This window comes from Ascidia mentula, chromosome 7 (assembly GCF_947561715.1).
Source record: "Ascidia mentula chromosome 7, kaAscMent1.1, whole genome shotgun sequence".
NCBI lineage: Eukaryota > Metazoa > Chordata > Ascidiacea > Phlebobranchia > Ascidiidae > Ascidia > Ascidia mentula.
In genome coordinates this window covers 1,510,319-1,525,921 of record NC_138572.1, presented here as the reverse complement: position 1 = coordinate 1,525,921, position 15,603 = coordinate 1,510,319, and the positions used below count along the sequence as shown (strand labels likewise).

The 15,603-nt window shown below is 37.0% G+C and overlaps 3 protein-coding genes across 3 annotated transcripts; all 3 read right to left on the bottom strand.

The window, feature by feature from the left end:
* Positions 1–873: 873 nt before the first annotated feature.
* Positions 874–2,960, bottom strand: LOC145908868 (chymotrypsinogen A-like). The gene is made up of 7 exons (XM_082996190.1): positions 2,914–2,960; positions 2,596–2,691; positions 2,281–2,435; positions 2,022–2,179; positions 1,814–1,958; positions 1,310–1,339; positions 874–1,106 (listed from the first exon to the last, which is right to left on the bottom strand). The coding sequence occupies exons 1-7, from the start codon at positions 2,958–2,960 to the stop codon at positions 943–945; spliced, it is 795 nt and encodes a 264-aa protein (XP_082852316.1). The 3' UTR covers positions 874–942.
* A 2,167-nt stretch (positions 2,961–5,127) lies between these two features.
* LOC145909002 (chymotrypsinogen A-like) lies at positions 5,128–7,670 on the bottom strand. The gene is made up of 9 exons (XM_082996322.1): positions 7,586–7,670; positions 7,460–7,512; positions 7,226–7,389; positions 6,814–6,909; positions 6,486–6,640; positions 6,227–6,384; positions 6,014–6,158; positions 5,826–5,855; positions 5,128–5,623 (listed from the first exon to the last, which is right to left on the bottom strand). Exons 1-9 carry the CDS (start codon positions 7,623–7,625, stop codon positions 5,424–5,426), a joined length of 1,041 nt encoding a protein of 346 aa, XP_082852448.1. The 5' UTR covers positions 7,626–7,670; the 3' UTR covers positions 5,128–5,423.
* A 1,921-nt stretch (positions 7,671–9,591) lies between these two features.
* On the bottom strand, positions 9,592–15,044 carry LOC145908867 (transmembrane protease serine 9-like). Its single transcript, XM_082996188.1, has 16 exons — positions 14,996–15,044; positions 14,885–14,946; positions 14,459–14,622; positions 14,155–14,250; positions 13,928–14,085; positions 13,492–13,622; positions 13,290–13,434; positions 12,590–12,778; positions 11,897–12,070; positions 11,632–11,678; positions 10,969–11,138; positions 10,693–10,785; positions 10,213–10,367; positions 9,993–10,150; positions 9,784–9,928; positions 9,592–9,647 (listed from the first exon to the last, which is right to left on the bottom strand). The coding sequence occupies exons 1-16, from the start codon at positions 15,042–15,044 to the stop codon at positions 9,592–9,594; spliced, it is 1,992 nt and encodes a 663-aa protein (XP_082852314.1).
* Between the last annotated feature and the right edge of the window lie 559 nt (positions 15,045–15,603).

Sequence of the window (15,603 nt, the reverse complement as noted above, 5' to 3'; positions counted from 1 at the left end):
GCTGTTTATGCATCTATTTGGTTTGGTGTCACATTAAAAATAAATGGTTTAAGAATGTTTTGAAAAGACTTTTTCACTGCAATCCAACACATTTGTAAGTAGGTTGTACATCTATTGCTGCTCAACTTTTTATTTACATTTTATTTGGATTTGCAGATTTATGTCACATGAGTTATGAAGACTCAGGTGAAAGCAAACCAGTATGAAGGAATGAAAGCTTTTCCATTTCATCTGTTTAACGTAAGTGATGCTATTTATTTCAGTATTTTGTTTGGTTTTATTTTTACCACTGATTGGCAAAATATTCATAACATGGCGGCCTTTTGCAACTGGCAAGTAAACTTAGGCCCTTTTTTAACAACAAATTAAATGATTTTATTTTGTTTAGTCTTTTATTTAATTTTTGTATAGTCAGCATGTATCTTTCATCATATATTATCACACATATTGACACACTTAAACAATTTTCTTCACACAATAAAATTAAACATGTATAACACAATATGCACTCATTTTGCATGTACATAACTTTGAGTTGGGTAATTTGAACAAGAAAGCCAAAGCTAGCATGCTAGGCAAATGGCAGACATTGCTGATGATGGGCATAACATTGTTCTAAACGAGTGCTCTATATATGACATACTAGCTTTGACTTTCTTGTTCAAGGCCATTATTACAAGTCATATGCTTAAATTGAATAAAATACCAAATCAACAACATAACAATGAAACATTATTTAAGATGTGGCTTTGACCTATTCACACAAAACATTTGTACAAATATCGTTGAAATTTTACTTTTTGTTGTGTATTCAAGCAAGAACAAAATTTTCATTTCATTATTAGTAAATTATTAGTAATTATTAGTAATTTCATTAATAAGGTAAGTCAATCAAGGCTTACATTTTGTGATTATATATTCACATGCACACTTGTGATTGGATTAGAAAGATATCAAAGCATTAATTACAAAAGCTGCAATGACAACAAAAACAGTAAGGGTCATAGGTGTCTGCAGTTGGTTTGAACCACAAGTGTAACTTCCCACATAGTTTGTACATTTTCCAGCTGGGCATCGACTTGGTTTTTCTTCACACTCATTCACATCTGTGTAATTAAAACACAATATGCCTGGTTGCAACAGCAACATAAAATTTGATTGAAAAATTTAAACATTAATTAAATTTTTGTGATAAATTTCCATAAATAAATGTAATTAAGCTATCATTACTTTAAATAAATACAATAAGGGAGTATTAGTGTTCAGTTTGAAACAGTTATCATTTTTGGTAGAACCTACAATGTCTCACCTGGCGGGGCTTTGAAATTCAAGCTTGTAACTGCAAAACAAAAGCTGTTGACTCTGTTGGCAGTTAGCGTGTTTAAAACTTTACTCAAGCTATAATTTTTTGTTGTTCTGTAGTTCTGGGACATCTATATGTTTCTGTGTAATTGAACTTAAATGCAAACAAAGCAACCAGCAAAACATATGGTGCATTAAAAAGAATCATTTTGTATAGGCCCACATTTTGCTTACAGTTTTAGGATGAAATGAAGCATTAAGATACTGACATGTTAAAACATTGTCGGAATGTCGGCTATCAAATATGGTATTATTGGCTGTGACAATTTTTTGTTTTACAATGTGTAAAAAAATACCACTGGGGAAGAATTCAATGAAACTAGCAGAAGTTTCGAATTGAGTCAGCTGATTTATTAGTAAAAAATCGATTTCGCCTGAACTGGCATCCTCAGTTTCTTATTCAAATAGAACTGGGGATTTGTTGTGCAGCTTGGGAAGGCTTTGAACTTACCCCTTTGAATCCAGGTGTGCAATTCTGTTAGTTTTGCAAAGAAATTATCTCCACTTCCACAAGTACTGCCACCAAAACTGTTCACACCATATTGATACCATGTGTTATTACCAACATCACACATCAGTGGTCCACCTCCATCACCCTAGGTTTTTTGACTGGATTAAAGTTATGCTCATTTGAATAAGTTTTAATTGTAAAATGTTACCGCGCAGCTGTCCTTGTTGGTATCATAAGTACACATGACAGTAGAGGGCATTGTATATGCTGTATTTTTATACTTTCTGTATATAGTTTGGCAATATGTGTTTGATTTCATTGTCAGCTTCACTTGTCTAAGTTGATTTTCGAAGGACAGTGAAAAATCTGTTAAACATTGGCTGATTTTTTGTTGGAAAATCTATCTCCGCTTCACCTTAAAGTTACCACTTACATGGTTAAAGTATTAAGTTAAAAGTTGGACATACCGTATTTTGCCCCCCACCCTGTAAAGTAGCATTTTGTGTCAGGTGGCATTTCGTAGCTTGTTCCTGGTGGAAGGCAAATTGGTCTCACGACGTCATTAAACGTAATTCTTGTTGCAAGTTGGAGTAAACCCACGTCATATCCGGTCAAGAAGTTTCTAAAGGCAATTATTTTATATGACATCCGCCAAAAGACGTTTGTATTTTATCAAAAACGTTAACAGGGCAATCAAAAGAAGGTTTTACAATACGCTTGTAAGTACGAAGGGACAGATTTTTGTCAAGCAACTTTGCGGAGTTAGAACAAACAAAACCTACCGATAATCTGGATGCTTTGTTTTTTGCAGCACATTGTGTTGCTGTTGTGTTGAATCATAACTGCTCCTGAAAAGAGTTCCCACAAAAACAACCAACCTGAAATTGGAATGCAAGTTTAAATTTTGTTTTTGTTTCGGCATGCTGCAGACAGTGCGCACTGCTTCGACCACTTAAAAAATCTTCTGCATATCTCGTAAATTAGTATTTTGCTTACGTATCTGTGATGGAAAAACAACTGGCGGCTGTTAGAACCCATCTATCTGACAAGATACTGCCTCCACATTTAACCACGAATTGACCCGCAGATGACTTTGTCACCTTTGCCATCCAAGGCCACGAGCCATTAGACGCCGCTGATCCTCCATATATTCTTGGTTTCTAGTTATTTTCAACATAATATTTTACTTTATCTCATCGTAAGCTTGTTGGCTACAAATTTGCATCATATTCTAGTTCGTGCCGTAAAATGTTTTTCCAACGATGTTAATGGGTTTACTAGCCATTGAAATGTGACGTAATTAGAAAGTTGCATTACTACCTCTCACCATGCTGATTGTGTTGGATATTTTTCCACAAGTCGGCGAAGACGAATCAGCTGCAAGTATCAGATAAAAATGTACTTAAACGTTATAAATATGTTAGTATTAGCGGTTTGATTTCAACGAATTACTCGAGTTTAATGTAGCCTTTCGCGAGCACAACTAAATGGTATTTCGTTACCTGTCAAAACTGCAGCTAGAACAACCATTATCTTCATCGTGATGATACCTTGCATGGTTTGTGTTTTATGCGTTCAAAAATTTCCACTAAGAATGATTCCTGCAAAACGGTATACTGTGCTGTTTAAAACTAATTGGAGGTTTAAAAACATTTTTACAGATCTTGACTACTGTTATAAAAACCCGTTAGTCATTTGCCTTCAACAGAGCCTGCATGTACAAAATGCAGAAACGTAATAAAAGTAAACGTGAATCAGTATTTTCAGTCCTTAAAAATCCACAACACCAAGAGAATGAAGCCAAGGTGCTGTGGCTTCCGTGTTTGGATCCAAGCCAATTGCATTATTACTTCTCTACTACTTCTTACACTGCTCGCATACACTTCCTTTACGTAAGTTACTTACTGTTTACTAGATGAATGTTTCCATGTCAGTTTCGTCACAACAGTTTATGACTAACCATGCGGTGACTGTGGGAATTTGTTGGTTTCTTGCTGATTCGTAATAGTCTGCTTACGGTTTCTGTATGCGTAATACATGTCCTAGCAAGCATATACAGACTTGGGGCATACAGTTTATAGTCTTGCTTCGTGTGTTGTTTCGGTGTGTTTAGCATACTGATACTGCTTATTTGCTTTATGCTGTGACCACCAAACTAAAACACAACAACGCTTGATACAATAAAGCTACTCTCACGGTGGATGAATACTGACTTATTTAATCGCCGAGTAAATTGGTTGTTTCAAATTTGACGTTTAAACTTAGGTGCTGTGAAATTCAGCTCCTTCGACGTACAATCCCAAAACTATTAATCGACCATGTAGAACTTTATACCTCCCAATAAATATGCTCCGTTATATGATCGATGCGTATCAATAAGTTATCCGCAATATAGAGCAAGTCAAACCAATGTATGGCGGTACTGGTTTCAACGTCACTTTAATTTTGTAACCGTTAATTACCACGGGTCTATATAGTAAGGATATCTGTCCAAGCGCAATTCCGGACATTGTTGTGTCATCTCCGTCGAGTGACATGGGGGCACAAGAAACGAAATGAGAAACACTACGTTAGGCTACTAAATTTTAGAACCATTGTCTGTGACGTTACAAATCTACAGTGTGTAGTGAAATCCAAATATTCTGCAGGTTTGGTGGACTTTCGCTTTTTTCGTCAAATGAGCTTACATACGAAGCCAAATTAGAGTAATAAAAGAGCCGAAATTTAAATCCCATTCTAATCCGGACTGATTTGCAGATTCCACTGTCATACACTGGTTAGGAAATAATTAGTGGGTCCTTTGTTTTCCAGGGGTCTGATGACATTTTTCTTGCAATCTGTATAGGGTGATATCATTATGCGTAATCTTGCACTGTACAAGGCCATTTAGTTTGGTGTTACCTCAACAAAATTTAGTTTTTGGGTTTTTTGAAGTGGACCTTGCTACATTAATTGAACTTAACCTTTGAGTTTATTAAACGTGTCATGCCATGTGCTGTAAATGCTGTGATTTGCATTTGCAAAATGAGTCATTTTCAGGACATCCAGATGGATGCCGATCTTCAAAAGTCTAGAAACTTTCCTGTTCAATGTAAGTTATGCTACTTACAACATTTTGTTGGGGATTGACCTTAAATTTAGTTTTAGCCTGATTTTCACAATAATTGAAACAAAATGGTCTCTCACAATTGACAAGTGAACATGGGGCTCAAATTATTTTTTGAGACATTGAATTTAATAAATTTTGTCAAATCTTCCAGTCCAAATAAAATTATCAAGAAACACTCAAAACGTTAAAAACAAGCCTGTGGGAATAGGATGCATAATATGCGATATATTGACACATTTTAACTAAATTAACTTTTTCTTCCCTATGCAGTCAAATAATTGATTTGACTTAAAAAATTTGCAAAATTGCAAAACTAAAAAAAATTACACAGAAGTCAAATAAATAATTCTTTAAGTTACAATTTGTTTATTTTTTTATAATAAAGAATTAGCATGCTAAAAAACATAATTTGAACTTTAGTGCATAATAACACACATAACTTTAACATATACAAACATAATGTCTTTCAAAGAGAAATTTTGTTGTTGTGTACTTTTGAATTTATTTATAAAATACATTGGCTATGTAGACTGCCAGACCAAAAGTTAGATGCACGGTAATCCGTGGTTGGATGGCCGAACTGCTTATCCAGGTAATTGGTGTGTGTGGTTGGTTAACTGAGCTGCAAGTGTAACCTCCCACATAGTTTGTACACTGTCCAGTTGGGCATCTACTTGGTTCTTCGTCACACTCATTCACATCTGTGAAAGTTTGATTAGACATGTGGTACACATATTTATTTTAAAAAAAACATTTATGCTTCTGCATAAAAAATATTTTGGTACGATAGCTGTGATTTCTAAGTAAGAACTTGTACAGCGGGATGATCACAGCTAATCTTGTGATTGCATGAAACACTACTGTGTATGCATCTGTGTAGTTGTGAATTGTGATGTTTCTTACCAGTCGGGGCTTTGAAATCCAAGCTTGTAACTGCAAAACAGATTTTTGTCGGTATTTTTGAAATTATACATTACTACATATAATTTGGATACAATTGATGTTTTGTTGATGGTATGAGATAATCAACTTGTCATGTAACACATGTGGTCAATTCGCAAGCTGTAACAATTGAAAAAGCTTTGACTTACCTGTTTGAATCCAGGTGTACAACTTAGTTAGTTTTGCAAAGAAATTATCTCCACTTCCACAAGTACTGCCACCAAAACTGTTCACACCATATTGATACCATATGTTATTACCAACATCACACATCAGTGGTCCACCTCCATCGCCCTAGGTTTTTTGACTGGATTAAAGTTATGCTCATTTGAATAAGTTTTAATTGTAATTGTTAACTTTACCGTGCAGGTGTCCTTGTTGGTATCATAAGTACACATGACAGTAGAGGGCATTGTGTATGCTGCATTTTTATACTTTCTGTATACAGTTTGGCAATATGTGTTTGATTTCATTGTCAGCTTCACCTGTCTAAGTTGATTTTCGAAGGACGTTGAAAAATCTGTTAAAATTTGGCTGATTTTTGATTGGAAAATCTATCTCCGCTTCACCTTAAAGTTACCACTTACATGGTTAAAGTATCAAGTTAAAAGTTGGACATACCGTATTTTACCCCCCACCCTGTTAAGTAGCATTTTGTGTCAGGTGGCATTTCGTAGCTTGTTCCTGGTGGAAGGCAAATTGGTCTCACGACGTCATTAAACGTAATTCTTGTTGCAAGTTGGAGTAAACCCACGTCATATCCGGTCAAGAAGTTTCTAAAGGCAATTACTTTATATGACATCCGCCAAAAGACGTTTGTATTTTATCAAAAACGTTAACAGGGCATTTAAAAAAGGTTTTACAATACGCTTGTAAGTACGAAGGGACAGATTTTTGTAATTCAAGCAACTTTTGCGGTATTGAAAGTACAAAAAGCTTCGAAACCTACCGATAATTGGGATGCCTTGTTTTTTGCAGCACATTGTGTTGCTGTTCTGTTGAATCATAACTGCTCCTATTAAGCTTTCCTACAAAAATTACCAACCTGAAATGAAATAATGTTTAAACAATTATTCATTTACGTTTTTAAAAGTTTCCCTTTACTTGTGGACAGTTATTTTCCCGTCTTGCGGAATTTTTTGTGGTGGTTGTTTGGTTATCGCAATACATGTGTTATTAAATGTGTATAATACACATTCGTTTAACGTGCTTATTGCGCACCCGAGAACATAAAATGTTTAAAATGCTTTTTCTTATAGTAAGCTAGTTAAGAAGATTGCCATAATCGCAACAGTGACACTGTCTTCAGTTCACTTAACACCATGATTAGCTCTAATACCTCTACATAAAATTTTACTTACTTATCGTTGTTACTAAAACAGCTAGCGGCTGTTAGAATCCACCGATCTGACAAGATACTGCCTCCACAAAGAACCGAAAGTTTACCCCCAGATGACCTTGCCACCATTGCCATCCAAGGCCACGAACCGTTTGATGCCGTTGTTCCTCCGTATATTCTTCCGCTCTGGTCAAGTAAACAGTGATTTTAATCATTCAAAGGTTTTAGTATTAATTGTACGTCGTTTTTGCCTTACCCCTCCTATTGGGTTTGATCTTTTTCCGCAAGACATCGAACCGTCAGCTTTTGCTAAACAATTGACATAATTTTTGTAACGTTTACAATCGATGGTACGGATTAGTTATGTGTTATCATATATTACCTGTCAAAAGTGCAGCTAAAAGAGCAATTAACCACCACATAGCAACCCGTAGAGTTTCTTGACGATACGCTGCAGATATGTCAGAACCCAGGTTAAAGTGTGACGGTGAGGAGGTCATGTTTTGTCACTTTATAGACAAACGTAGGCGATATAGCTATAACCGATGCACCAACTGTTTATTGTCTTACTGTTTATTTTCTGACAAGCCTCCAAGGCAACGATATTTTAACATTCCTATGACTACGTTTTTAACAAAACATCACCGAAAACCCACAAATTTGAACAGAAGTTTGATTGTACGAGCACATGCACGCGCGGTTGTGGTAGTGAAATGAACATAAGATTCCATCCGAGAAAAGTACGTGTGTGGGCTTGCCCGACCTAAGACTGACCTTGTTTCAGTTAATTTGCATAAATCAAATCACTTCGTATTCCGTATGCAAGTAACTGCGCACATGAACAATGGACGTGAAGCCTAAAATTGCATCGACAGAGATAAAACCACAAGGGTTATCGAGTCAGGCGTCCATGGTAAAGGTGATTTCCTCACAGAGAATCTCTGTATGCCGTAGGATCGCTGCCAGTCCCACTGGGGTATTCGGTTGTGACAAGCTGCGTTTGGGTAAACTATGATTGTTGTTTAGTAGACGCTTTCAGACAGCACGTTTCAATTTTAGTGTATTTTTCTATCACCTTGTCCCCTTTCTTATTTCCTACCAAGTTGTATTTATTGTTGGGTGTTTGGGGATAAAAAACGCCAAGGTTGATAGATTCCGCCATTCCATCACTATTAAATGCAATGCAGTATACAAGATGTGTACTGCTATTTTGTTGCCAGGCGTAGTAATTAATAAGAATTGCTCTTCTGGCACTAAAGTTTCGAAAGTGTTTATTTGAAACCGACGTTTCATCCACCATCCGGCGAGACTTAGGCAGGCTTATGACCCGAAATGTTGGTTACAATAAATATTTTCGTAACTCAAGTGCCAGAACAGCAACTCCTATTAAGTATACAACATGCTTGCGATTAATTTATACAGCAACTCGTCTGTTTGTGTATCAAAGTGTATTCCACTGACCTGCTTGTATGTTTAATGCATGCGTTATTTAAGCAGGCACTTGATTTAGCTTCGCGGATATAAGTCTACCGGTTTATCACTGCCGCCCACAATAATTATCTGCATCCACGTCTATATTAGGTTTGAACTGTTTGTTTGTTTGTTCAGTCTAACTGTGCGTGAAAATATTGTAATTGGTTGGATTAGGACAAAGGCGGACAGCCTTTGGCTCAAAAAGAACCAATAGGACCTTATTGCACTGAAATAAAACATAGCAGGCCACATAAGTTATTTCAAGTCCATTAGAGTCTTTTATTGCACAAATAAAACAAGGTGTCCAGAACCTAAATCAATGAATCACTTATAAACGTACGTCCAAGCGCTGTAAAGTTTAACATGTTCAGACATTTCATTCCATATCTGTTTACTGACCAGTTGTTTAATCCGCTCAGAAAGATCTTGTTGCTAAGTGAGCAAAATTCCACCACCATTTCAAACTTGTGTTTTAAACTTATGCATTTATTTTACATTCAAAATGCATTTTTACTCTTCATATTATTCTATGTGAACGTTAGTAATGGAAAAAAAGTAAGGATGATTGACAGGCATAAGACCACAGATGTGTGTTTACGACTGCATGCTCCACAAGTCAAGACCCCGAAAAAGGTTGTGCATGTTTCGGTCGGACAAGATTCTGAGTTCCCGTCGCAATTCCGTTCACCTAAATATGGTTTTGCACACATGAACACACATAATACGCGACAATTGTTGTTGCACACGATGTTTCCATGGCAACAGTACATATCCCAATATGGCAAGCAAAGGATATATTCCAATATCATTCAAAAACCACACCGATTTTTTTAGAAATGTTTTGTCACTACACCGATTGCTTACGAAACGTTATCATTAGGTGAAAACGGGCCGGATCGTAGTGGTGACTGATGGTCATGTGTGCCACATACCTGGTGGTGGTGGTGGTGGTCCGAATTCAAGTCCAGTAACTGTAATAAACAACAGAAAGTCAATTTCTTTACAATTAATTCAATTTGCTACCGTGGCGAATCTTTGTCGAAGGTATCAGTTAGGGCTAAATTAATCTCAACGTTGTTTTAGCTAAGTTAGACATTTTGTATTTACCGCTTGTAATCCAGGGGTAGACTTCAGTCGTTTTAGTGAAAAAACTTTCTCCGCTTCCACAAGTCTGGTCGCTAAAGCTACTCACACCGTATTGATACCACACGCCATTGCTAGCGTAGCATACCAGTGGTCCTCCCCAATCCCCCTTATTCAATACAGTGTAAGGAATATTGGATTTTATTGCATGTCAGTTAATTGTATTAACCTACCACACACGTGTCCTTGTCGTCATCATAAGCGCACATAATTGTCGAGGGCATTGTCCTGGATGATCCTTTAAACCTTCTGTAGCCAGTTTCGCAGTAGGATCTTGTTTTAATGGTGAGGCCAACTCTTTTGAGTTCATTCTCAAATGAATTTGTAGAGTCTGTTTGTTTTAATATTGTTTCAGGTCGGACCGATTTTGTGACGAAATGTAAATTTTCTTACTATTTTTTCTTCCAAAACCTGTGAACCAGCAGCTTGTCCCATTTCCTTTTTCGTAAATATGCCCCGGCGGGAGGCAAATCGGACTCACAGCATCATTATACGTAATACGGCTTGCGAGTTGTAGTAAGGCCACGTCATATCCGGACAAATAGTTTCTGGGAACAAGGTGTTGTTAAGCTAATTCACCCTGGAAAAAAACGGCAGTTCTTTCCCAATTAAAATTACCCTTACTCGTCAGGATTAGAGGGCTGTGATTTAAGAAAAGAGCTGTTTACAACGCCACTCGGGCGTGACCCATGTGGAAACTTCACATTTGAAACAGAAATGATGATGCTGTTTTTAGCGAAAACATGCATTCTTGAAATGAAGCTTTTGGACACTAGGTCTTATGTTGTGTAATTTATGAAAAAGTAGCTTTATTTCTTAGGGTTTTTACCAATGCCGTTCTAAGTGCAAAGTTGAAATCAGATAAAATCCTACCTGAAACTCGGATGTTTGTACTTTTGTTGGACGATGTGTTGTTGTTCAGTTGCGCTATAATGCAAGTACTGCCTTCCTACAAAAGCTACCAAGCTGAAATAAAAGACTAAAGTTATTAAACATGATTTTTCGTCGTGATTTAATTGTGCACATTAGGCAAGGTTTCCATGGAAATTGTGTTTGGTATCTTTTTGGGAGATAGTTCGTTATTGTTGTTTCTGTTTGTACGGATCTTCAATGTACGTAGTTGTCACAAACTATACGAGCATGTCTTACTTGTCGCTAGCAGCAAACACGTCCGCACCGGTTAGGATCCAATAATCTGACAAAATGCTTCCTCCTCCCAACGTGGAATAGGTGGAAGGGTTAATGACGTATTTTGCTACCACTACCATCCAGGGCGATTGGAATACATTGGTGGAGTACCCGCCGTGGACCCTTGGTTTCTGACAATGCAGTACCCTATTTATTACGAGGTGGCTTACCGCGCATTCAACCTTAAGAGCTTGAGAAGTTAAAAACAATGGAACCTGGGTGAAGAAACCCCAAAAATATACCGAAAACGTTAAATGTAATATTTTTAGTGCTATTTTTGCTGCCAGGCATAGTAATTAATAGGAATTGCTCTTCTAGCACTTAAGTTACGAAATTGAAACCAACATTTCATCCACCATCCGGCGAGACATCCTCAGGGTTATAACGTAACATTTTTGTTTGCGAGGGCTTTACTCTTATAAGGCATGGTTATTTCCACTTTACTGAAGTAGGTTGATCCTAATGTACAATAGCGTAAATGTTTGGCAACGTATCGCATGCGTAACGCAATTTTGTTACTTTGTGTTGAAAAAGACGAAACCAGCGAAATCATTTCGATGATAATCAAAGCGTGGAATAGTGTGAACCCATTTAAGTAATTTAGCAACATGTAAGTTAACTTACCAAGTCAACTAGATTTCCCAGTTGTCCACACTGCGGTCCCTTTATAGCTGCAAAAAAGATCAACGTTTATAAGTGTTTTAACACGACAGCATTATTCTGTTGCTAGGTTGTTGTATACCGTGTCCAAGAGGCGCGAAAACCACCCATCTTAAAAAGGCAATCTGTTTGAAACGAAAATGTGTGCAATACGTTGCCATGGTTATAATGGGAAAAGTTAAAACGCAAACACTGTTTAACCGTATGTTACTGATGATGCAGAATTTACCTTTGCATGTTGGTACATCGTCTCCCCACTGAGCATTCGACCAACACGACAATATCGTTTTGCCATGAATTTTGTACCCGCTGTCACACGAAAAAGCTACTGTTGTTCCGTACGTGTTGTTGCGTGTTGATATTCTCCCGTTTCGTGGTGGTTCAAGACTTGGACAGGTTAAAACTGGGATATACCAACCAAAACTTTATCGTGTTTCTTGAACCATTTTTAACTGCCTACATTTTTGACTATTAACTTGTATTCTAACCTAAAACAATCCAAACTTAAAAAAAATTAAAACAATAACTGTAAACGGATATAGGAAGGTTACCTTGACATGATGGCATTTTTTTTGACCAATGTCCTGTTGAAAGACATTCTGTTGTTTTATTTCCGGATAAAATATAAGTGAAGTCGCAATAAAACGTCACTACAACTCCGTAGGAATTAACGTAAGTGGAAAAATGCCCGTTCGGTAGAGATGGCAGCAGTGGACAAGTTATAACTGTTGAAAAATACAAACCAAGATGTCAATGGTACGTTGTACCATATAAAAAGACATATTTAATAAAGACACATGTAAACTGATGGATTTTTCTAATCCAATGCATTTCCAGTTAAACCATAGCGGTATGGCCTATATGACGTGTATTTTATACTATTCCAATTAAAAAACCAACCATAATACAACACTAGACGTACATTCACATCCTGGTGGTGTAGGATTCCATGTTGATGTATTGCCAGCAATAACACAAGTGCTTTTAGCTGGACCTGTACGGTTGTATCCAGTCTTGCAGCCAAATGTTACTTGTTCACCACCGCCGTACACGCTAAAATCTGGGGTCACATTTCTTCCCCAAGTTTTGTGTGGTTGTTTGCACGATAGAACTAAATATAAAAAAAACATTAATAATATTATAGTAAGATGTGTGCTTATCTTCAAAACGATTATGATAAACACTTTTCTCTTCGAAAAGCTTGATTAAGTTGTCATGTATGCGAAAAAGTTTGTTGGTGGGAAGACAAAGTAAAAAATACTATTTAATTTTTGAGAAAAGTATTGTTTTGTAAAATTGCTGCGTCACATCTTATTATTTGATTACTACAATATCCAGGTATGTCCAGAAGTTATTGTTGTATGGAAGTAAAAGAGTATAAAAATACACACTTACCCGGTGGTGGCTTGAAATAAACACCTGTGGCTAATTAAAAATACAATAGTTTTAAATTCCGTATATGAAACAACTATACAGAACAGGTATTTGATCGCCTTTTTTAAAAAAAATTATAATTCAGTTTAAACTTAAACATGGTTTTGAAAGTTACAGCATCTTTAATGTTTTCAAGTGCGTGCAGATATCGCGCACCAAAAACAAACACAGCTAAAGGTGGGACTTACTTTGTTTTATCCAATCAAAAACTACTGTAACTTTGGTAAAGAAGTTTTCCCCGTTTCCACAAGTCCCGGCACTATAACTACTCACTCCATATTGATACCAAGTATCGTTGCCCACGTCACACATGAGAGGTCCACCGTGGTCTCCCTAAGGTCATCGCCTGCTGTTAATTTACGCCACGCCACTGTAATTACAAAAACTCACAATACACGTGTCTGTGTTGCTGTTGTTCGTGCACATTACAGTGGAAGGCATTTTGGTTCCAGAACTTTCGCAATAAGATCTGGATTTTGTTGTAAGTTGAACTTCTCTAAGGCGGTTCTCCGTTGAGGTGGCTACAATCACAACACTTTCGTTGCTGGTTTTTTATACATTTACATGTAAGCCGCGCGGTACTGCAATTGTCATATTCGATGGTTAAAAATCCTTGTGTATGTAACCTATGTTGTTGAATCCTGCGCATACTTTGATATGCCAAGCCGAAGGTCTGTAAACAGCTGTTTCTGCTTTTGCATGAACCGAAATGCGAAACAGGAAAACTAAGAATATTGCTTATGTATTCGTATATCAGCAATTAATTAATCAAACCAAAGCAATGCCTTTTTCACATCAAATCATTTAGATGCAATCGGTGTCTTACTATCGGATGTCTTTCCCCAACCAGTAAAATAACACTTTGTCCCTCGCGGAATTTCGTACTTTGATCCAGGTGGAAGGCAGACGGGTGTTATTACGTCATTGAAAGTAATGCTTGTTGTTAGTTTGATAAGAGCCACGTCATTTCCGGCCAGGTAGTTGCTGAAGGTGTATTTTTTAGTACAAGCGGTTGCGAAGAAAATGAAAGGTTTGCGGTAAAAGTTGACTTACTAGTAATGCGGTTCTCTGAATATTTGTTGTGCTTTGTATTTATGTTCCAAGTCTGTTCTGTTTTCTGCATAGTTGCCTCCAACAAAAACTGCGAAACTGAATTAAATGCTGTTAAAATTAACAGGACCACTACAGTTTAAGAGGATATAGGAATTGCTTGTGGGTATGTGGAAAGCTTGTAGGTGTTGTTTTGACAGAGATTGAGAAAGAAGTGGTTTAACCCAATACAAACTGCGGGTTGGTGATTGAACTTATTATACATAGCCTGTTTTGTTGCAATGATGATAAAGACCCATTTTTTTACCTTCCAATGTAACCAACTTGACGTGCTGACGTTAGGATCCATCGATCTGACAGAATGCTTCCTCCCCCCACAATAGTGTAATATTGTGTGAAATCTTTTATTACCAACGCCATCCACGGCCACGATTGTATGTTTGTCGTTGAGCCACCGTATATACGTGCATTCTGTCGACAAGAAAAGACAATTTACAGCGAAACTTTCACTATCTTGAATTGCTAAAACACGCGGTTCCTACTTGAGGTTTTTTTTTGTGTAGTGCCCAATGATTTGTGTCTTAAACTTGAATTTATTTAAACACGCAAGTTTACATAATCTATGTCGTACCGGTATTAGTTTATTGTGTTTTATACTTTTTAATGTTTGGTCACTTATAGTCACATGCTGTGGTGTGCTAATGCAGTGCACGCCCATTAAATTATCACAAACCTGTGGTTGCTGCGACGGTGTTATGCGTTTTCCACAATTCTGAGCGTGAACCAACAGATTTCCTAAACGAACAGCATTAAAAAAAGAAACGTAGCCAGGGTAATAACTTACCTTCCAATGGCGCAGCAATTAAGAGTATCCAAAATACCAGATCGTTCATGATTTAGTCTTCGCGCTTTTATTCCTAGCAAGACCCTTACGACTACTTCTGTTTCGTCATGTTTTCTTTTAACCACTTGCGTCGGTAACTTGTACACTGTCTATGACTAACCAACGACCCTATGGATTCATTCACTTATCCGCTTTCGTGATTGGTTAACTCACTTATTCCCACTGCATAAGACTTGTCTGGTGATGTATCTAAAGTATAAGACGTCATATTCGCCCTCATTTTTGTTTTGTTTTAAATAATACTATTTTTACGGAAGGTTTTTTGTGGTTTTCGCTCACTTTACCACACTGCAAAACTCGTACGACGTAATTTAGTTTTAAAAAAATGGAAAAGCATTATTGCGGTACTTTACCTGTTCGAGGTGCACGACAAGACAAGGTGATTCAAGCCCGCTTTATGACGTGGCATAAACCCAACCACTGGGTCTGTTGATGTTTGTAGCGTCATGTGTTGTTGTTAATTTGTTTAGTATGCAGAAGTGCTGTCGTCAAGTTATATTCAGATAAGTCAAGTTGTTTATTTACACACGAAAATTCACACAATGCAC

Bases quoted from the DNA above. Each gene is read 5' to 3' on its own strand.
- LOC145909002 (XM_082996322.1), bottom strand. From the start codon at position 7,625: ATGTGGTGGTTAATTGCTCTTTTAGCTGCACTTTTGACAG. The intron at 7,513-7,585 runs GTAATATATGAT...TCAATTGTTTAG, and splicing joins TTTAGCTGCACTTTTGACAG to CAAAAGCTGACGGTTCGATG. The intron at 5,624-5,825 runs GTAAGAAACATC...AAACTTTCACAG, and splicing joins GGATTTCAAAGCCCCGACTG to ATGTGAATGAGTGTGACGAA.
- LOC145908868 (XM_082996190.1), bottom strand. From the start codon at position 2,960: ATGGAGGATCAGCGGCGTCTAATGGCTCGTGGCCTTGGATGGCAAAG. The intron at 2,436-2,595 runs GTAGGTTTTGTT...AATTGCCTTTAG, and splicing joins ACAAAGCATCCAGATTATCG to AAACTTCTTGACCGGATATG. The intron at 1,340-1,813 runs GTAAGTTCAAAG...TTTGTTTTGCAG, and splicing joins GCACACCTGGATTCAAAGGG to TTACAAGCTTGAATTTCAAA.
- LOC145908867 (XM_082996188.1), bottom strand. From the start codon at position 15,044: ATGAACGATCTGGTATTTTGGATACTCTTAATTGCTGCGCCATTGGAA. The intron at 10,786-10,968 runs GTAAGACATGCT...CTTTTATTTCAG, and splicing joins GTGTTTGCTGCTAGCGACAA to CTTGGTAGCTTTTGTAGGAA. The intron at 10,151-10,212 runs GTAAGAAAATTT...TAAAACAAACAG, and splicing joins AGGTTTTGGAAGAAAAAATA to ACTCTACAAATTCATTTGAG.